General features: G+C 36.8%; 2 protein-coding genes across 4 annotated transcripts; both read right to left on the bottom strand.

Annotated features, from left to right (window-relative positions):
* Window positions 1-268: 268 nt before the first annotated feature.
* On the bottom strand, window positions 269-4,049 carry LOC109007744 (uncharacterized protein At1g76660). The gene is made up of 3 exons (XM_018987556.2): window positions 3,770-4,049; window positions 1,465-2,641; window positions 269-753 (listed from the first exon to the last, which is right to left on the bottom strand). The coding sequence occupies exons 1-3, from the start codon at window positions 3,806-3,808 to the stop codon at window positions 539-541; spliced, it is 1,431 nt and encodes a 476-aa protein (XP_018843101.1). The 5' UTR covers window positions 3,809-4,049; the 3' UTR covers window positions 269-538.
* Window positions 4,050-6,209: 2,160 nt separating this feature from the next.
* Window positions 6,210-21,198, bottom strand: LOC109007745 (histone-lysine N-methyltransferase ATXR7). Of its 3 annotated transcripts, XM_018987557.2 has the most exons (20): window positions 21,046-21,198; window positions 20,736-20,924; window positions 20,076-20,637; window positions 19,804-19,920; window positions 18,600-18,923; window positions 18,167-18,517; window positions 17,764-18,078; window positions 17,109-17,591; window positions 16,621-17,026; window positions 16,394-16,528; window positions 15,811-16,232; window positions 15,608-15,730; window positions 15,415-15,495; window positions 14,965-15,018; window positions 14,698-14,849; window positions 14,377-14,420; window positions 14,240-14,294; window positions 10,728-10,909; window positions 8,387-9,537; window positions 6,210-6,739 (listed from the first exon to the last, which is right to left on the bottom strand). In XM_018987557.2, exons 2-16 carry the CDS (start codon window positions 20,906-20,908, stop codon window positions 14,399-14,401), a joined length of 3,720 nt encoding a protein of 1,239 aa, XP_018843102.1. In that variant the 5' UTR covers window positions 20,909-20,924; window positions 21,046-21,198; the 3' UTR covers window positions 6,210-6,739; window positions 8,387-9,537; window positions 10,728-10,909; window positions 14,240-14,294; window positions 14,377-14,398. The 3 variants fall into 3 exon arrangements, with proteins under 3 accessions (XP_018843102.1, XP_018843105.1, XP_018843106.1); XM_018987560.2 differs by lacking the exon at window positions 6,210-6,739 and having other exon boundaries at window positions 8,136-9,537; window positions 10,804-10,909; XM_018987561.2 differs by lacking the exon at window positions 6,210-6,739 and having other exon boundaries at window positions 8,136-9,537; window positions 16,400-16,528.
* Window positions 21,199-22,337: the final 1,139 nt, after the last annotated feature.

Raw genomic sequence — 22,337 nt, 5'->3', positions numbered from 1 at the left:
CCCACCGACCACTGCATGTAAATGGCAAAAGTTAGGGATCAGATAACAAAATGGCGACAAATTGATAGCTCACGTGAATTTAGGTGGAGCAATTGAATCCAAACATTGCATCATGATGATGACATGACCATGATAATAAAGACACTCAAGGTTAAGCAACCACCAGATATACACGTTCAAGCTTCCCATCTCCATTTGAATAAAAACAGACCCAGACCCAGACCGAGACCGAGACCGAGGTAACATCCCCAGTAGATGGAACAGAAAATGCTTCAGAAAACATCAAAACCGATGTTGCAATAGTTGTTCCATAGTATAAAGCAGAAGCATTCGCCCAATACATATAATTAGATGCATCACCTATGTACCTTAGCAGGAAATAGGAACGTAGATATACATTCATCAACCAGAAAAAGATAATCACCTGGGAAGCAACTGACAAATCTAATTCACATGGGAAACAATAGTGTTTGACGAAAGAAACCTGCAAACTAATTCACATGGGAAATCAACTGACAATCTACTTTTGCACTAATTCTTAGTCACGCCATGCAAAATCTCCTCTGCCTTCTCTTAAGCTTCTTCCTCTCCTATAGTCAACTTCTGCATCAGAGCAAGACAAACCCAGATGGTACTTCCTATTGCTTTTGGATAACTCCATCTTTGAAAAAATGTCCTCTTCATCAGTCAGAGTATCATTACCAGGCGTGCTGGATCCAGAGACATTCCCAGATTTTCTCCACGATATGTTATCTGTCATATATGAAAGTAACATTATTGCCAGTATGACAGGGAGACAGAGGAAGAGATCTTACAATAAGATAGGGCTCAGATGCATCCTAATGAGCCAAAGACACCTAATGAGAAAAATGATCTACATGCACAGATACAATCGAACACTTACAGAACATAGATACTCGAGTTTCTACGCAAGGTATTGTTAAGATATAATATAAATAATAAAATCTACCTCTTCCCATAAACTTAACCTTTTGGGATAAGTGGTCATTTTAATCACCACTTGTCCCAAAAGTTAAGCTCATGGAATGAGGTAATAGGTATAAGCTCCCAGCATGACAAAGACTGTGGGTTTGATGAAGTATTAAAAAGTTTGTATCATTTGCAGAGAAGGTACCAAAAAAAATGCTTAAAGATCTTGCATGGAGCCTAACGCATGATAAATGTTTTGTTTTTTTGGGAGTAGGGGGGGAGGGGGGGATTCAGGCATGAGAAATAAATTCAGGTAAACATAATAACAGCATAAAACAGGTGCTTGACATTTTAAAACAGGCATGTTCTACTTGACTGCTAAGAAATCATAGGAGTGAAAGCTTAGGACAGATTATTATTATTATTATTTCTGATTAAAGTTGGTTGTTCTATAAGAATTTTTTTTCCTTCCCATGATCTCTTGACAACCACCGGAGCAATAGTGTAAGTTTGAATTAAGCACAGAAACTTCACCTCCATGACCATTGCAGTAAGCGGGCACATCACGGCATCCACCCTCATTAACAGTATTTGATCCTGACTTAAGGCCTTTTGGACTCAGCAAGTTTGTCTTCGTTTTCTGAGCTTTCAGTCCTTCAATTACTGATGCAGGTTCTATATCTTCTTCCATGGGTGGATTATTAGAGGTAAAAGGAGTCATGGTAAATGAGTCCTCCATCACGTCAGAAATCTCCACATACTGAGGGGTAGTGATAATTTCATCTGCACTGAACCCAAAGGATGCTCTGTACGCTTCTAATTCTTCCACATCTTGCTTGGGACTTTTATTGTGCCGGTTCTGATGTCCATTTCCACTAGAGGAGTAAACATCCGACTCCTTGGACACACTTAATCTCCCACCAGTATGAGGAAACGGTGGATTATGATCCAGATAGAATTGGGCAAAAGTAGCAGGACAGAAGAAATTAGAATCTTGAGATGCCATGGAGACACCATTTGTTTCATGCCCAAATTGCCTGTTGGAACCATTCCTTGAATATTTTCCATTTTGGGGAGAAATTGAAGGATCCCATTGTGAGGCAAAGTCCCGCTCAGGAAAAGAAGATGATAAACAGTCACCTGAGGTCCTTGAAATTGGTGATCTGAGACTACTAGCTGGACTTCCTGGATAGAGCGAATATGTTGCTTGAAGATCATTTGCAGCGATGTATTTAGTTTTTTCAGTGCTTTTCAGATCCATGTGGATCTGAGCATAAGGCACATCTGGGGATGAGGGAGTAGTAAGGTGAGCCTCTGGGGGAGGAGTGAGGGGAGCAGTAGATGGCTCAGTTGTAAAAGTTGAAAAAACAGGAGGAGAAACAAGCTGAGTTTCATGAGCATATGGCCCAGTGGCAAACATTGTGGATGAAGGACCTCCAGGTGAGTTGGCAGATAATGACAAGAAACAGCTTGGCGATTGAGCCGTTGAAGGGAGTGCGGAATTTGTAAAGGATGCTGGTGATGAAGGCGGAGCAAGAAGAGATGGAGCTAGTGCAGTTGCTTGATTGGTCAACCCAACTACTTGAGGGCCATTTGTCTGGGTAGCTGCTGCATTCCCCTCAGGAATCCGAGATGCAGGTACAATCCGCTTTCCACCTTTCTGTGTGCCAAAACAAGATAATGCACCCAAACATCCTCCCCATCTCTTTCGCTGTCAACAGACAGAAGCATCATGTCAAAATCACGTTAACATTTGTATTGGAAATGCGTTTCGTCTTGATGTGAGTTTCTGGCTGATTTTTTTTTTGACAAGATATTAATACTTTTTTCCATCTAAATAAATGGTTCCCATTTGGCTAAAAAATCAGCCAGCATAACTGTATGCATTCGTTTTGTTCATCAGGCCATCCTCACAGAAAAAGCTTGGCTTCAATCAATCATGTGTTTGTGTTGCATGCGTGAGTGTGTATTAACCTATGTAAGGAATATTTCGAAAACCATTGATTTGAAATGGAGGAATAATTTTCACTAACTTCATCCCAGTCATCAAGCCGAAATGGAAACTGATGCCACAATCAGCAGTTTAAAAAACAAACCCAATCAAACGAAGAAGAAAGAACTTGTAAAACGATATCATAGCTATCGATGGGCAATATTTTAATGCTAAAATTGTAATGGAAAAAAGAGTAAATACGCTTTGTAATAGTTAATAATAACTTAAAATATGCTCGCACTGAAGAGCTGGGATCATGGTTTTTCACAATTCAGCCAGCTGTATTCATCCTTTCGAAGATGAAACGTTCTGAGTATAATTTGGAGATCGAACTGAGAGAAAGAAACTAATTAAATTTTGTAAAAATACAAAAACGAAATCAAAGTTACCCAGGATGACCTGATCTTGACTCTTTAAGAGTACAACCGTGGGTAAAAACCAAGAAGAGTTTTCGTCAGATCTGACAGCCAGTCTGAGAAACCTATGCATTCATTCGTATGATAAACTAAAATGAGCAAAGGTAAAGCCTTTCAGAACGTAATCCAGGTCCTGAAAGTCTTTGGGTAACTGGTACATTTGGTATTTAGCTAATACTAGCAAATTGAAGTATTACATAAGCAATTAGTGGAGTTAGAGTTTTTTTCCTTTCTAATTACTCAAATGGCTACCACCCCAGATCTGAGCAAGAACTTGCGGATGCATAAACGAAATCGAAAATGTGTGGAATTGTGCTCAGAACGACCCAGATCTGACACCAAATCAAACTCCCGGAGGGTCCAATACTAACAAAAATAAAAGAACGAACAAAAACCCAAGACCAAAAAGAAATCGAGAGAGAGACATTACCCGTTCCTGCTGAGGGAATCTATTCTGCTCCGAACCCATATATTATATATAGAGAGAGCGCAGTGAGAAAGTTATCTTCTTCTTCCTTTTCTTCTTCTTCTTCTTCGCTTAACAGTTAATAATGGGTCTCATATGCTACTGTTGTCAGTTAGGGTCCAGCAACTAACGCCTAGAAACCATCCTCACATTCCTTAAGCAGAAGCTGACACCATTTTAGATTTTGCTCGATCGAGAGAGAGAGAGAGAGAGAGAGAGAGAGAGAGAAGAAACGAAAAGAAAAGAGGGAGAGAAAGATGGATCAAAATATATATTTATATAAGTGATATGATAGTACTAGTAATAAAAAAAGGAAAACGATGTTAAGTAAATTACTTAATTACTCCCAAGTAGTCCTAATTACAGGACAAGGAAAGACAAAAGCGAAAAGGATTCAAGTGATGGAGATGGGAGAGATAAGAAAAGAAAGTGACCCCAGCGTGTTAGGGGTTACTGTTAGGAGAGACAGAGAGACAACCCCATATGTCACACACACAATACAAGCTGAAATCTCAATGCTCTCTACAAGCAGTTCTTCCTATTTTTCCCCTTCAAAATCGTGAGATTTATTCATCTGAAATAATGCAGAAACATGGCGATATTCATTTAAGGGGTTGGGAAAAACTGGAAATGGAGACATTTGATTACTTTATTTATAAGCAAGAAAGGGAGAGAGGGGGTTAGAGAAAATGGGAAAAGAAACTCCATTGCATTGCAATTACATTAAAGTTAGAGCTTTTAGGGAGGTGGTGGTGGAGGTGGTGGCCTGCTCGTGGGACCGGCTGGATAGCTGAAAGATGAAACATGAAAGATGATGATATGCTCCTTTATTATATGTTCTTCCTGCTGCTGTTCACTCATACGTACTGATAAAAAAAAAAACAAAGGATTACCTTGCCCAACTCAAGACCCCATCCTCCTAAATCCAAATCTCCAAACTGTTTGTACTTTTTAGGGCATCACATCTAATATTTTTGGATCAGCATATTATCTTTAGATTTGACATTTTTAACTCTTTAATACATTATAGATGACAACATTCTTTGGATGATACAAATAAGTTGAATCTACATAAACATCCTCAAAATATGAAATTACAAGCTATAAATACATAATATAATCCAATCAGTTTTAGATTGAGAATTATTTGATATTAATTGGTTTACTATGCATCTGTCATTATTCACTCTCACATCCCACATTTATAATTTTTTCATATGGTGTGTAGGTATTTTTTATAGAGTATGGAGTGATGAATAGTGACCGATAAAAAGATTTTTGCATTATAATTTTGACAAATAATTAGACATGTTACGTTATCATTCTTCCTATATTCATATTAACAAATTATTCTCAGTTTAAACAGCTTGTATTTGTTTTTATCAGGCTGTTGCATGGTGGAAATAAGTATTTCTTCTTTCCTTTTTTTTTTTTTTTTTTTTTACCCTTTTCTTTATCTTCCCCCGTTTTATTTCGGTCAGACCTCGTGCATGAAGATTGGGCTGCTTTTGATCATACAAATAAAGACATGTCCGGAAAGAAGAAAAGAATAACAATGTTTACACTTGGATCCCTCATCTTTCCTCTTAATTTCATCTAGCCCTGGAATTCCTTTCTTTGGGTGACTATGTCCATCCAACCTTTTATCAATTAATTTCATCAAGTTCGAAATAAAATGAAATGTTACATAAAGAGACTTGGGTATTTTGAGTTTGCAAAATGCCTAAAGATTCAAACACAGAGTATGTATATATATATATATTGTTTTGAAACATAATTTCATGATACAAATGATCGATTCATTTGCAAAAATTGGTGTACAAGAAGTGCAAAATACCTTGATAACACAACATTAATCCATGTTTAGTCGAATGATGTCTCTTTGCTCTAACCATGCCTCTTTTATCATATCTTGGAATTAGTTGCAAGACAACACAAGTCGAGCACTACAACCTTAAGCCGTGAACTCTCTCTCTCTCTCTCTCTCTCTCGTGATATTACACCCACATAAAGACAGCATGCAAGACGAGATAATTCACTGCCTTTGCCACATGAAAGAGATAATTCGCTCTTCACACGAAGCTTCAAAGCCTCGGTCTCCCCCCCCCCCCCGGGGGTTGCTACGTGTTTAATACACGAGCACTTCCATCTCTAACCAAAAATAGGGGTGTTTTTAGAGCCAGCCTGCAGAAGCTGGATACATCTATTGGATTTAAACCCAAAATAATTTTATATAAGAAACTTTAAAATAAAGCTCGCCACTAGATATTGCTCAAGATGACAGCCATTTAGATTATAGCTTTTCCTCTAGCAACCCACGTGTGTGTGTACGTGTATGTCTGAGAAAGAGAGAGAGAGAGAGAGGGTCAGCATCGTTTCGTCACCAAGGATAGGAACAGGGACGAGATAGCAATGTGTGCATTTTTATTATTGCCTGAAATAATCATTACTTGTCTGGTATTATCTTAAGGTTCACGACATTAGCCAGTCCCTATTCAAGGAATTTTAGTTCAACCATGGAATTAACTACTTCGAATGTACATCTTCTTGGGATATTTTGTTTGTCTTTCCGCCCACTTACATTGACTCCACACACAAATCAAAACCCTTCCTTTCATTGGAAGTACACACAAATCAAAATTATTAAATAGTTCAACATGTATTATGAAATCTATTTTATGTATCTATCTAACCGGGAACTCTAAAAGCCTTGTTGATCCTTTGAACAGAATTTTCTTATGGATCGCCACCTATCACAATTCACAACCCTCCTCCTTTATCCGGGCTTGGGACCGGCTGTGTGATTGCAACAGGTTGAAGAGAACACAGGCGGAGTTACTAATAATAAGCCAAAGAAAAATTGAGGAACATCACATCTACATGCTCACTTTGAACAAAGAAATTTAAGGATTGAACGGTACAAGGATTAAAAACCTGCATAGTGCAGCCATTTCACCCAATCAACTTTAGCCAGAGACAATTACGAGTGAAGTAATTAGCACGACCAACATGCAGCATGCTGTTAAAAAGTAACATATGTACGTGGAAAATAGCCTGAAAATCTAATCCTTTATAGGCCGAAACATGATCGTATTTTTTGGGCTTGTCGAATTATTTGCTTTTTGACTCAAACTCACCTTTAAGCTCAGTCAATGTGAGAAAAGTCACGCCTAATGTGATACATAAAGGAAGGTGTAAGACAATGGTGTGCAGTACTAAGAACCGAAAAAAGGGCATAAAACAGCCATCTTGTGCATGCTGTGGAGCCAGTCCAACCAATTGAAACGGGAAAAAATATAGCTTCGTTTTTTCTTTTATTGTTGAAGAGAGGGCTATCTTGTCCAACAGCCCTCGGTCAGCCCCCTATATAGATGGCTCCTTCCTGTCATGCTCCTCCTATCCCACCAACCCTCAACCTGCAAACCGGCCCGTGAACCACACGTGCCGTCTCAGGCACACGTGGATCTCACATGCCATCACCAAATGCATTATTATTGCACTGCAAGAGCTTCATGCTTCACCAACAAAGATGAGAGCTCATCAACGAATGCTTCCCTTCAATCTTCTAAAGTGGGCATATCTCCTTATTGCAGCCTCCTAGTTTTCTAATGGTTGTGGCGGGCAACTCACAACAGTCCAATTACAGGATAGTTCCAAAAACAACCTTAAAGAGTGGTCCAAAGATAAGAACGGAACCAATTTGACACCATTTCCGACTTTGTTTTCATTTACTTACATAGCTATGTCTTGGAATGTTTGTAAAGGTCCATGTAGTTTGAATCTTAATTAGTATTTTAATAAAAATTAGAAAATATTACAAATATGTTTTGTATATTTAAAAGCATGACTAACAAATTAAAAATTAGAAAATACATTAGGGATTTTCACCAAGTCCCCATAAAAAAATCATCAGTGCCCCCAAGAATGACTTATATAATTTGGATCACATCAAAGGGGGCTGTAGTTTCAATTTCAAAGCTAGTTCTTTTTTTATTTTATCTTTTTACAAAAATCATGTTTTTCAGTTAATCAGACTGGAAAATGAGCTGGTCTGAGATAGCCACGTCGGACCAGTATTTCAAAGGCATAATAAATACTGTTCAATGTATATCCTTTTATGTCTCTGCAACATGGCCAATCTTTTTTGTTTGAGACTTGAGTAGTGCTACTATGTCTCCTGAATTTGCCCACTTGGTGTGCCCCAAAGTGCAAATTACACTTTTTTTTTTTTTTTTTGCTTTTTATTTCAAACATTTTTAAACATGTTTAAACATTTTAAAAAAATTATCAATACACTAATAATCACTTTCTTAACCATTAAGGAAAAAAATAAATAAATTTAAATGCATGAGCGGTCAAAATGAGGGGCAAGTTGAAGAGGCCTAGTAGTATTATTCTTTTTTGTTTTGATCGTCACTTGGTTTGAACTCATCAAACGTGGTATCTTGCTTGACAATTGCCCAGTTGGGAAATACCCATTACGGACCCCACCTTCACTGTTTATGCGAGTCAAGAAAATTGGGTGTTGCAAGAAATATATATAGCACCAGTGATGAAAAAGGGGGGGGGGAGGAAACATACCAGAGGACATAAATAGACCTCCGACCAGCAGCTAAGTGGCGTTCCTAGTTGATCTACTCCTGCAACCATAAGAATTAATGAAAAGAGAACCCAACTAGGACAAAAAAAAAAAAAAGGGCAAGTCTGGGAACTCGCATGGATCTATAGAATTGGCATGGAAAAAAGAGCACATGACAATATATTTTCCCAAGTAGCTTCTCTAGACTAACCCTACATCCCCAGTAAGGGTTTACAGTTGCATGACCAATTGACCACTTCAACACCACTGGCGATTCGGAGTTTTACATGATTTTGTCAACAACAATCAAAGATTATCGAGTTTTTTTGCAAAATATAACTAAACTATCTCTTTCCACTTATAAAAAAAAAAAAAAAAACTATATCTGTCCAATTGAATTCAGCCACCCACTCTTTCAAATAACAAAAATGACCTGGCATATCTAGTACGAGTATAGCCCATGAAACTAGCAGCAACAAGTTCAACGAGTTTCTCTCGTTTTCATTTTTTATTTTTCACTTATAAACATGCTTCATAAATGGGAATTTATTGAAGGGCATTAATAGGAAATCATCTCAACAAAAGCTAGACTTGAATCGGGTCCCACCATACAGATTACGACTAATTCCAGCAATCAATTAGCTGCTCAAAATGCAAGCCGTCTGATAAATTAAATAATTGGTGGCTCGCCTGAGAGCCCTTCCAGTACTTAACACTAGCTATTGGACAGAGGAAACGAATTCCAGTTTACTTAAATTTTTCTTTTTTCGGTTTATTCGTCATACAACACAAGGAAGAAATTCTGAAACAGGGTTTTAAGTTGCTGGGAACAGATTCTTACAACTATAAATCACCAACAGAGACGTTGGTATCATTTCCAATATTTGCCACATAAATCTATTTTCGTTATATTGGAAAACAAAGAATAATGCATGTTTGTACAAAAAATCCATATTCCAAAATGTCATGTGGTAAAGAAACAAAAGACTGATTTACAGTTTCTAAGGGAAGAAACTCATCTGCAACAGAGAGATATCTACAAGAATGCACATTGAGTCAGTAATTCATCTTCGCAAGTAGGCAGAAGTCTAAACCATAGTGATCACCATATTCGCATTATCCAGCTTTTGTTGACACCTATAAGCTTTTTAGCCTGAAAAAACATAACCTTTGCATCAATGCCAACTCATGCAGTTGATATTTTTAAACGCACAAAAGGTAAGTACAATCCATGGAGGAGAAAATGTTGGAAATCAAAGCCAATTATTGAATTGACACCCAATCGGGGGGGATTGGTATTGTTTTCAATAGACAACAGAAGTTGTGTGGTCATCTTAAATAATGTCTCAATGGCAAGCCAAATAAGAAATAACCATAGAGATTATTGCAAAATGCCACTAGAAGATACTAAAAACCACTCATTGGCTTCTGGTGCTATTGTTTGGTAGAGTTGGCAAGTAAGCTGTTAAAGGTGTCAAAAACTAGGTTTACGAGGTGGGCAGATTAAACAGTGTCAGCCTTCCAGTCTTGTTGCAAAATTGGTGCAGCGCTCTCACACCTATAGCACACTAGTAGCAATGGACTTGCTGTCGCAGACAAAGCGACAAAGCATATGACACAATGCACTGAAATATTGGGCTTGTGATACCACATATGATAAGAGGATAAGGTAGGTGGTTTATAGAATTCCACATTGCTTGGGAATAAGAAGTTCTCGCTCTTTATAATATTCTAATGGGGTTTCAATTGTCATTGACTAGCCCTTTTAGAGTATAGACCATGTGGTTTTGACCTTCCATTGGAGCATTACAAATGGTATCAGAGTCTATCTTAACCAGAAATGTGAGACTTAAACTGTGCCACCTACGATGGACGCGCCCAACGAGGACGTTGGGAATTTAATGGGGGAGATTGTGATACCCCATATGATAAGAGAATAAGGTATGTGTATGGGATCCCACATTGCTTGGGAATGAGAAGTTCTCGCTTTTTATAATGTTCCAATGGGGTTTCAATTGTATCATTGACTAGTCCTTTTAGAGTATAGGCCATGTGGTCTGGAACTTAGCAGAAGAGACAATATTGTGCCCAAATTGCTCAATGTATGAAATCGATAAATTAATTGGGATAAACAAAAAGAGTACAAAAACAGGGGAAGGCCTGCTACTAGGAGTAAACATATGGACAGGGGAAGCACTTATTTATGTGGACAAACAAGATTATATGAACACTACAACCCCATTGTAAAATAGGAAACAAAATGTACACTAATTATAACCCCATATTGTAAAAGATTGTACATCTTATAAAAACAAGCAATTTGAAAAAAAATATAATATTCACCTTCAGTTAAACAGCGTGGTGATTGGAAACATACAACCAATGATAAACCCTACCAAAGGACCCCGCTCCAACTCACCATCTTGTTATTTTGAAACCACCAACGATAGGCTAATATCGAAACACCTCCAAGAGTGCCAAGCGACAAAATTGTATGCCCATTGAATCCACGTTCCCTCATCCAACTAAACATAAAGTAAAGATAAACAAAGAAGATTAAACACAAGAATATGTCTTGGACATAAACACAACGAAAAACAATAACAGTCAACACAATCTCTTCTGCAACCACAACATTTTTCAGGCCTATATGGAAGGGAGATTAGCTGGTTTTCCCCTATAGATCCCTATATTTCATGTAAAAAACTAAAAGAAATTTCTAGACATGCACCGACAAAATTGCATCCCAAAGGATCGAGAAAATGCAACTGCCTGTACAAAAATGACTAAAGAATTTCAACCATTGCAATCATCACTCATTTCAATACCATCAAAAAACACAAGAAATATATTACAATTTCAAATGGGTAGCACACTGTTCATCCAAGGCCCAAAGTGGCACATTCTATTTTAATCATCGTGAATGAGTAGTTTTCTTATCTTTTATTTGAGTTCACTTTTCAATGCTAATTTCACTTTGAAATTTCATTAAGAACTATTTTATCTGAAAATGGACTTGAGAGATGGTCAGCTCAATCAAAATTAGCAGCCAAAGCAACTTGTCAACATCACAAGAAACACCTTCTAGGCCTCTATAGCAATAAAATTCCGACAGACCCTCCACAGAGTATATTGCATGATGCCTACATGGCCATGGATACTTTCTGCCCATTATAGCAGATAATATTCCAGCCAGTTCCATCAAGTGTATGTCATAATACTTGAAATGAGACCAACAGTACAACTCTGCCTTGGGATATGCCCTCAATTGAGCATTCAGCTACCAATCAGCACATTGAGGCCCACCACCAAGCCGGGGAATTGGCCGAAAGATTTATGGGATAAGTGTAATATTTTTCAATATGATTAATAAACTAGGAGAAATTAGGTTTTTGAAGATGGAAAATAATTTAGATTTTTGATGTATTAGTCGGAGATATTTAGTAATGTTGATTTATTTGAGGGTTACAAGAATTTTAGAATTTTAGGAAAAAATGTTATTTTAGTATTTCAGGCTTAAATATCAAAGTATGAGTTTAATTAGAGATTTAAGTAAATTGCGTGTCTATTTTATAGGTGACGATTGATTTCGTTCGGCACTGTTGTGGCAAAAAAAAGAATTGAAGATCCAAGTAAGCGGGATTCCTACGCTAGACTTTGCATGAAAAATATTTGGACTGAGGTTGATTTATGAAAAATATGCATGTTATGTTTTGTAAAGAAAATTTAAAAACAATCTCAGTTATGTATTCTGCATTACTCATGAAATCTATATAAAAGAGAGTATTTATATCATGACTGATGTATACATGAATAATATTTTGGCATTCTGTTTCTGAACTGTGCAAAAAGAGCGAATATGAAATCTGAAATTTGTGCATGTGATGTGAAGATGTTTTGAATCTATTTTTGAATATGTGATGATCTGAATCTGTTCAGTACTTTGTTTTGATATGACGTGGCATCTGAAAAACCTTTGGCATGACTTTCTAATTCTGTTTGTGTTCTATTAAGGCATTGCCTTGGGTATAATAGTGGTATACGACCATGCCACAAGTTATATTAGTGGCCTCTGTTTGAGTGCACACCATTTGGTGATAGTGATTTATGTTCGGCTTGGCTATCTGCAGATGCACAACCCTATCATGAGGGTTAAACATGGTCTTTATTCTGATATGATGCTCTGATATGATGATGTTGAAGCTCAATTATGTTATCCCAAAAGATATTTTTGAATATGACTATTTCGAACTTTCGCTCATATTTTTGATAACATGTTTTGATTTCTGCATTCTAAAAGCAAAAATGTTTTGTTTTGCATTTTGAACTCTGTAAATGTTCATGTTTACATACTAGTATATGTTCTCTGATTACTGAGTTGTTGATAACTCACATCTTATCTCTACTATTTTTCAAATGATTTAAATGTTTCAGTTGAAGATCAAGATTAGGAAGCATGGGCGAGATTATTTAAGTATAGAGGATTAAGCACAAAAAGATGTCATAGTTATTGAAGAATGTTATTCGATAAATTTGTCATGTTCTGATGACGTGGTATGTGAGAGGATGACATTTATATTAGGTTTGGATAGTGAGATGAGAATTTTTGGTTTTAGATGAAAGTTTAAAATATTATTTTTAATATTATTATTGTTTTGGGATTTGAAAAAGTCGAATTGGAATTTGAAAAAATTGATTTGTTTATTATATTTTATATGAGAATTTAAAAAAGTTATAATGATGAGATGAGATAAGATGAAAATTTTGTGTCTCACCCCACTTAGGGGTGATAAACGGACTGAACGGACAGACCGTTTCGGTCCGGACTGGACCGAGACTTAGACCGGTCCGGTCTGGTCCACATTTTAGAGGATCGAAACTTTTTCGTCCGGTCCACGGTCCAGGATATTTCCAGACCGGACCAGACCGAATGAAAAAAAAATTTATATATATTATATATAATAATTATACAATTAACAATATAAATTTTTAAATATATTATTAATACTTGTTAATATTCTATAAATTAATAATATTTTTTATATATCTTCATCTAACCTATCACTATTAACAATATAAAATTTTAAATATGTTATTAACACTTGTTAATATTCTATGAATTAACTAATATATAATATCAATTAATTAATTATATAATCATTATATAAATTAATAATATAATTTTCATCTAATTTATTATCATTGACCATATAAAATATTTTTTTATTGAGTTTGTTACATAGTCCACATTAATAAGTCACTTAATTTAATTTAATATTTTAAATAAATTTTTTTTATTAATTATTTTAAAAAATAAAAACAAATTAGGCCGGACCGACTGGACCGGTCCGGAGCTATCGGTCCAGTCTGGTCCCTTTGGGTGTTCGGTCCGGTCCAGTCCAAAAAAATGATGGACCAAAAATATTCGGTCCATCGCCAGACCGGACCATTTGCAACCCTAATCCCACTTGCCAAACCTATTAGACTTTGTGGTGTTTTTAGATTAATTATATTGTAGTAGTTGGTTTGAAACAATAGTTGTATGTGTAATTAAGAAATTTGAGTTTATATATGTACTGTGCAATATAATTTTAGGTGACAGTTAGTAACTCTCCGACTCATCCGGTACCAGGGCATTACAAAATGGTCCGATTATTATAAGTTTCAAGAGCTCTCCAGAGGCCTAAATACATCCACATCAAAAGTGCTTAACATTGGAATAAAAGTTGTATCTTCAGTGCTAAACACTTTCTCAACTAAAGATTGCCCGATCATTAGAATGGCAAGCAGCAGCAGCACAGAATAAAGTAAGATGCAATTCAAAAGATTATGAATTGAAGACTACAATAGCATACCCATGGCAAGATCATGGCCAACTCAACAATATGAGAAGCAAAACTCGAGAATGGCCTACAAAAGCATTCAAAAATGGATGTGTTATAAAGTGATTTTAGCACAAAACTCAGTTGAAACTACTATCCACAGAACATACCAGGATTGGCGACTCAAACAACTTAATTCAATGATCCACGACACCTGTACAAAGAGAATATTTTTAACGCAGCATAGCAAAAATGATAAAACTTTGAATTGTAAGCTGAAGTAATTTCAACTTATAGATTCTCTCAAGTCTCGCTAGAATCAGCAACTATAGCTTGCAAGATCTATTTTGCAAAAAATAAACAGTTATGGTAACTCTTTTTTTATCAGTAAAACAAGGATTTTATTGAGTTATAGTAACTCTTGCTCAGTAGCAGCCAAGACCTTCAAGAATTAGGCAAAGTAATGAACACAAGTGAAACATTAATCATACTTCCTAGAACCGCAGTGGCAGGGGATCTTTTTCTCCTCCAAAGGAAACTTGTAATTGTAAGTAATTTCTTCACCAGCAGCTATATGCCGTTTTGCATAAATGAAGATCTTTTTTTGTCCTTCAACAGTTATAACCTTGGTGTAGCAGTTAGGCTGAAAAGTACATATAACTTAAAATAAGAGGGCAAAGAAATCACATATTATATTTTTCTGTAAGGAATCACATAATATCTGATAAAACTAACTCGCATATATTTTATATAGCTACCTCACACGAATGGTTTATAAATCGAGCAATTCCGCCACGCTTTGTAGCATCGACCTACACAGATTTCAAAGAAAAGGTATTAGAAAAAGGCGCCTTTATCAATGAACCAGCCTATTAAAACATACCAACAGAACATGATGTGCCCCAGCCATTGAGGAGTGTATTTCTTGAAGCTTTTGAAGAGAAGAAAAGAAAAGGGTAGTGTGTGCCGTTTTTTGTCTTTAAATTTTTATCTGTATATCTTTGCATCTTTTCTAGAGGGAGTTCGCCTTTTTTTTTCCCTTTTTTTTTTTTGGGAGGGGGTTTGTTAGGGGAGGAATTAAAAGCTTAATAGTTTCAGAAACATGCAGAGGAATTCCATTTACCACAATCTATATATATTTACCCTAAACAAGGCCATGAAGCAACAAATTTGCAAGATCTACAGAGACTAAATGTTGCTCTACTAACCACATAACCATCGTCAAGTCTAAAAAGATAACTGCTGCCAATTCCCATCTTCTCGTAATGGCGTTCCCGTATATCAGATATCTGCAAAACCAAGAAACTAGGTTTAACAACTAAATAATCTAAGAATTGCACAAGACATGCCATAGAGAAAAGACAAAATGACAATTGGTAGAAAACATAAAGTCAAATTTACCCTGGGACGAATTAGCTCTCCAACATATTCAATGACAAAGTCATCTGCCTCAATTGGCTCTAGAGCAACAAGGCCCCAATCATGTATATTGCTCCGTTGGAAACGTAGGCGCTTCTTCCTTGCCTGCAAAGTAACAATGGATACTTTATATTGCTCAAAGAAAGCAAAAGAATAAATTCCAAGACAATTAAGTCTCCAATCACCTTTAATTGAGTAGCTTTCAAAAGGTCAGCACCCTCCACAGCAGCAATAAGATTGCGAACCTTCACCCTGTTTGTTCTTGCCGAAAGACCCTTGACATTTGACCACTGAGAAGCATTTATCTCAGAACCAAAATACTTGGAATGAATAAACTGAACACCTCTCACACGAGCTCTTTCAGCAGGGCTTGCACTCAGGGACCATCTATGCCATTCCCAGCCATTGATTGATGACCGAGCACAACCATCAGATCTAGGGTAGGTCTTTAATGCCCTTGATTTAGTGGACTTCGTCTTTTTCACAGCAAACTTTCCACATGCTGCTTGTTTAGAAGAACCATCAGCTACTTTTGAAACCTTAGTCGAACGTGACGATGGCGCATTGTCCGTTATATGCTTTCTTTTTATACTTAACACTTTAGTTGCTGCACGCATGAACAGGAATCCATATATGATCAAGTATTATGCATGCGCTTCTAACAATATTATTAAAATGAAAAATGCTTGTGTTAAATAAAACTGAATAGGAATAATTGAAAAAAAAAAAAAAAAACTCTTAAACGCTTCAGCCTTTTTTAGCAATTACCATTACATTCTTTTCGAATTGCAACATCATGGATATTGCTCTCAACGACCTTCTCAATATCATTATGATTCTTAGATAAGCACGAAGCTCTATCCCTGCTAGGTTTAACAGCAGCATCTCTCAAGACCTTGTTATCTGACAAAACGGTTAACAGTGCAGATATCAGCTATATTCATAACAGTCAGAAAATTGAGACTACCAAATAACTAGTAAATAGAGTGACATACTCTGAATTGTATGAGCAACCTTCAGTCCTTTCTGGCTACTTGCATTCTTGGTCGATGACCGATCACCGGGTAAACTACTATTAACAAGGACCGACTTAGTCCGTCTTTTATTTGGTACCAGTCTTTTAGTACTAATGGCCGCAGTTTGAACTTCCTCAGCCTTAGATACATCACCAGCAGCATGTTTCCTAGACTTTTCCACAGATTGATTACTTGTTCCAACATTAGTTGGAGTCAGACAGAAAGAAGCAGATCCCAATTTTTTCTTCAACAACTTTTTCTTGCGGTAATATGTATAGTTACCAATCGCCTGGGATACATTCAGAGTGCCTGCATCATGAATGTGCTTGCCAACTAAAGTAGAAGGATTTCCAGAACGTTCTCTACTTGCATTAAATTCTCTTTCCTGAAACAAAATATAAGCATTAGTTTGGAAAAAATGGATCTTCCAGCACACAGACACACATATTAGATCAACATTTGTGTACCTCATTAGCATCAGGTTCATAGGGTTTCTTTGAAGCACGCCACGATGTAATAAACTGATGAAGACAAACATCAAGGAACAAGGATTTCCATTCTCTAAGAACGTCACCATGCAACTTCTGCCGGCACATTGCCATTGCAACATAATCTCCAATCATAGGGGTAAACTCATCTGACCTTGAAGGTCGAAACTTATGAATAGTCAATGGAGCAGGAATCTTTGGATTATCTTCAAATCCGGGGGTTGGTGGCTCGTTCATTTCTTCATAATCAACTATATTGTCAACATCCGTGCACAAATCTTTAAACACACTAGCCAACAAATTAGACATACAACTTTCAGACAAACACTGATTCATGGGTTTAGCTGCCTGTGATGGATCATTGCCAGATGTTTCATTTGCACTAGTTCTTAGTTCATCACCCATGTGTGAAGAATCATACTCACTTGGACGAGGGCACTGAATAGGAGAAGCAACATCATTCTGCAGCAACAGCATGTTTGTTCCACGTAAGGAAAAATGACCAGACTCTCAACTCTCATGACCAAAATAAACTGAAATAATTTTAATAGCATTGTTTTTTGTTCTTAGGATTTTTTTTTTGGGGTGTATTGTTCCAAATAATATAAGGAAAAATAAATAAATTCCGAGTTACCTCATTCAGATTGTCATTCTCAACAGGGTTGAAGTATTTCCTCAATTCCTCCTCAACAAGACTTTCAAGATACTCCTCCAAAGATTCCTTCGCAGAAAAATGAAGCTCACGTTCTACACATTCTAAAACTGATGCCATGTTTGCATTCATATGGTCAGTGTATAGCAGGTTATTCTCTGCCAATGAATTTCCCCCCACATGAGCCAATGAAGACATGATAGATGATGACTGGGCATGATCATCATTAACCATTGCCACCACTTCAAAACCAGGAGGGCAATCAACATCAGAAGCAGATTCTTTCCAGGGCAGCAACTGTAAAACCATTTTAAATTTTAATATATACAACAAAAACAGTGCAAGGAAAATAAGAAAAGGAACCTCAAGTATGCTAATAACTTACCATTTCATCAGGTAGTCTTTCGGGCTTCTCTCCACAATCCCTAAGTTCACCACCAGGTATCTTAAATTTCGGATAGCCTGACCAAAGTTTTCTCTTTCTCCAGGCAGAGGAGTGTTCTGCTACAGTATCATAAAACACAGCATTCCACATGACTTCAATGCAATAATCAAAGAGCATTCCACAAACAACTGCGTAAGAACCCCAAAAATTTTCAACGCTCCCAACAGATCTAGTTTTTGCGAGAGGTTGTGCTGAAATTTTACTAATACATGTCTGGTCAGCAATAGTAGTGGAGGCCGCAGCCTCACATGCAAAGGCAGCACAATCCTTCCTTTCCCCAGAAATTTCAGACTGTCCAAGCAGAACATAATAAATTATCAAGCAAGAAAAAAAATGCAGCATCAGTATCTTGTTCAGCAATTGAATAAATTACCGTTGTGCCTTTCAAAGGGAAACTTTGGGCAGCATGATTAACTGATTCATGCTTCAGTCTTCTTTCAGCTTTCCTTGTAGTAACAAACTCTCCAATAATATTGCTGATGATTTCGTCTAACACAACTCTACGAGCTGCTTTCATAATGCTTGAGTGCAGTTGGGAAGATACTCCTTCAGAAATTTCAGAAATGAAGCATTGCAATGAGCCAGTCTCGTTGCTTTCGGAAACAGATGTGGAGCCAATATCATAGCCACCAGTATTACATGCGTTCATAATAGATAGCAACCTTAAGGGTTTAAACTTATTTTCAATATGATAAATCTGCAAAATGAAATTGACCAAAGTACCATAGTGAGAAGCAGCAAAGATTACAGGTAGTGGGAAATAGATCCAAGCAACAAAAAGATTTTCCCAATGGGCAATAACTGACAACAAAATAGAAATCATCGACAAAATGAGTAATGTGTCCAATTTTTTTCCCAATCAGTGAATTTTCAGAGTAATGTGTCCAAACGTATTTTCTGACCCAAACCCCCCCCTAAGCTGAGCAAGAAGTTTCTTTAGTGAAAATTCCCCTTTGCACCTCAAACCACCACTGATTCTATATGACCATGAAACTAACAAAGTTTTCATTTTAACACCCCTGCCCCAAAAAAAACTATTGCTCCGTTTGCAATTTGCCTCCTTTAAGATCCAATGTTTAGATCATGCCATGTCACCCATTTTTCATCATCTTAACAGTTATAGTAGAGGATAATTGCAACTTATGTAGTTTGGGGGGAAGGGGTAAAGTGTGATTTCCTTTACTGAAATAGGAGGGGTTGATGCATATTTGTTCCCATATTGGGAGAGCGCTCTAGCACGTTTATCTTTGTCCCAATAGTCAAGGCAATCAGGTGACAATATTCAATGAAAATTTCTGTAGCCCAAATTGGGCAGAGAGGTCCAGCATGCTTCTCTTTATCTTAATAAGCTTCTTTTATTCCAAATAAAATACAAATATAATAGTGAGAGATTCTAATTCACTTTATAGGTATTAGTATCATGCACGCAAACAAGTTAGTTAATAAATTTAACCATTCAAATAGAGAGAACACCACATATTGTAAAAACGGCCTCTAAACTGAATACATTCCCCCATTCTCATAACAAATAATTATTTTATCAAAATAATCAAAATAATGAAACAAATTCATTCTACCATTAATGAGTCTGGGAGATATCCATAGCGATGCCAAGAATGTAGTTCTAAAAGAGAATGTGGTCCATGTTTCCTCCCCTCATCGTCCGCATACAACCAACAAGATTCATCTCCTGACTGGAATAGAAAATTTCAATTAAAAAACAAAACAAAAACAAAAGTTAAACTATGTAGGCAACTTTCCGAAAGGTGCTTCATAAAGTAGAACCCAACTCAAATGCCTTATAAGAAAAAACAACACAAATGGCTGAAAAGAAAACGGGGAGGATTACCGGTAGCTGATATGTAGAATTAACTGCATCAAGGTTTAACGTCAGCTGATTTGACTGATTTGAGTTATAACTGCTGTTGGCAGGTAATTGGAAAACTGACTGCAACTCCGAATAAACAGTAGGGCCAGAGGTAATACAAATCATTGGAGTGGTTGTGCTTGGGATGCCCAAGCTCAGATACGCAAAACCAGTGGCGATATGGTCAGGAAACTGCTTGAAATACTTCAACGGTACAGGGTTTATCAATGCCCCATTTACCACAGGATACACATGAAGCTCATCAGGCAAGAAACCAGTAGATAAACCCTCATATAACTGTTCCTTAATATAAGGACCACACATTTGCCCTTGTTCATTAACATACATCCAACCACTCACAAAAGCAGGTGTACCATACGCAGAGTAACTCTTCTCCTGGTATGAAGTACCCCCACTATTACATGGCTGCGGAATCTCGCCACCATTGCCATTAGATTGGCAGCTCATCTCCGTTGTAGAACATGAAGTACATTTTTCATCGAAATTGCAGCAAGATGAAGAAACGTGGTTGGGGTCCACACACCTGAAGAAGCTTCGTTAATATGATAACAACAATTGAATCGAATACAAAAGAAGCGTGACAAGTAGGAGTACGAAGGCATCATGTAATTCATATAATACCCATGAGAAGAGCATCCTTCGGCAGGATGCTGCATGGACGAGGCAGTATCAACAAGATTTCCTAGACATATATGTGCATCTTGATCTTGGTATTTGAAATCCGAAACCTTCAGCCGTTTTCTACAGAGAAAATTAGGGTCGAGTTCATGACGAAGGGCTGTTGAGGAAACCATGTTCTCGGGAAATAACCTGCACCGAGAGGAAGTGAGGACAGGAGACACTAAACAAGGCAATCCCGATTCTAATCTACTACGAAACCCTATTTACCGGCTTTAAATTTAAGAAATTTGAGAGAGATTAAAGAGTTTACCCGATCTCTTAGATCTACTAATCTTCAGAGGAAAACGAGAACGAGGACTAGGGTTATAAGAATAGTTATTACTGATCAGGAAGCGAAGACAGAGGTTTGCTTCTTCTCTATCGCTTGAGCTTGGGGAGAGAACGAACGTTCACCCTCAGATATTTTACCGGCTGCTACATTCCTTCTCCAAATAGTATTACGATTCTAGTTAAAACGATTTCTCCATTCGGGTTTGGGCCTAACGTCCTACTTAATTTATACGGGCCTTGGAAACATTAGGCCCAGAAAATAGAATATAAAAGATCGTAAATTCGTGCCCAATCCATCTTTATCTAAAATGCTATCGAGTTTTTTTTTTTTTTAAGCTAAAAAGCTATTGAGTTAAGTCGACGAACTCAAATAGTATTGAGATTTTAAAACAAACAAAAAAATACTATTGAGATTCCAGTTAAAGGGTTTCTTTATGTTTGGCCCAATATTCTACTTAGGTTCGTACGGATCTTGGAAACATTAAGCCCAAAAAGAAATAGATAATAAAAAGATCGGAGAACTATGCCTAATCGTCTCACAGGAGGATGATGATTCCACCGCACAAAGAGCACTTCGCTGCTTGAAGAACTCCATGGTTTCTGGGGAGATCTTGGGCATACAATCTGCCCCAAAATGACACATTTGTTTAAAAAAATTTATGGGCCTAATTTATCTCATAAAATTAGAAGATTGTTCATTTTTTATAAATATATCCAAAATCTTATCTACAGATAATATGAGACTATTTCTCAACATTACTTATAATGGTACGGAGAGGTCAAATAATCAGGTCAGGTTGGTAAAATAAACTTGTGTCTGGTTATTATTTCTTCATCCTGACAAAGAGGGAAGAAAAAACTACCAGCATTCGACGTTCTTCTTAGTATCGAATTGTTACGCATTCTGCTACAAGAGTCAAGAAAAAAGGTATGCGATCACTATCTCTCCATTGTTTTATTCCCATTTTTAACATTTTTTTTTAGTAATATGGTAGGTTTGGGGGGTGAGATGAGAATTTTATATTTTGTTTTACAGTTTAAAATATTAAGTTTTAATATTATTATTGTTTTGGGATTTGAAAAAAGTGTATTGAGATTTTAAAAAATTGAATTGTTTATTATATTTTGTATGGAAATTTGAAAAATGTGTAATGATGAGATGAGATGAGATGAGAAGAGAATTTTGTATTTTGTTTGTTGTCCCAAACCTGCCTTAAAACTATCCGTTACGTATCTTCGTCCCTCCCCAGTCCCCACTTTGGAAAAGTGACA

Source organism: Juglans regia, chromosome 11 (assembly GCF_001411555.2).
Source record: "Juglans regia cultivar Chandler chromosome 11, Walnut 2.0, whole genome shotgun sequence".
Lineage (NCBI taxonomy): Eukaryota > Viridiplantae > Streptophyta > Magnoliopsida > Fagales > Juglandaceae > Juglans > Juglans regia.
Note: the sequence above shows the minus strand (reverse complement) of the source record. Positions and strands in the feature narration are given on the sequence as shown.

Bases quoted from the DNA above. Each gene is read 5' to 3' on its own strand.
- LOC109007744 (XM_018987556.2), bottom strand. From the start codon at position 3,808: ATGGGTTCGGAGCAGAATAGATTCCCTCAGCAGGAACGG. The intron at 2,642-3,769 runs GTAATGTCTCTC...GTCTGTTGACAG, and splicing joins GATTCCCTCAGCAGGAACGG to CGAAAGAGATGGGGAGGATG. The intron at 754-1,464 runs GTGAAGTTTCTG...CATATATGACAG, and splicing joins TTACTGCAATGGTCATGGAG to ATAACATATCGTGGAGAAAA.
- LOC109007745 (XM_018987557.2), bottom strand. From the start codon at position 20,908: ATGGTTTCCTCAACAGCCCTTCGTCATGAACTCGACCCTAATTTTCTC. The intron at 20,638-20,735 runs GTATTATATGAA...AAGCTTCTTCAG, and splicing joins GAAGGATGCTCTTCTCATGG to GTGTGTGGACCCCAACCACG. The intron at 19,921-20,075 runs GTAATCCTCCCC...TTTCTATTCCAG, and splicing joins ATTCTACATATCAGCTACCG to TCAGGAGATGAATCTTGTTG.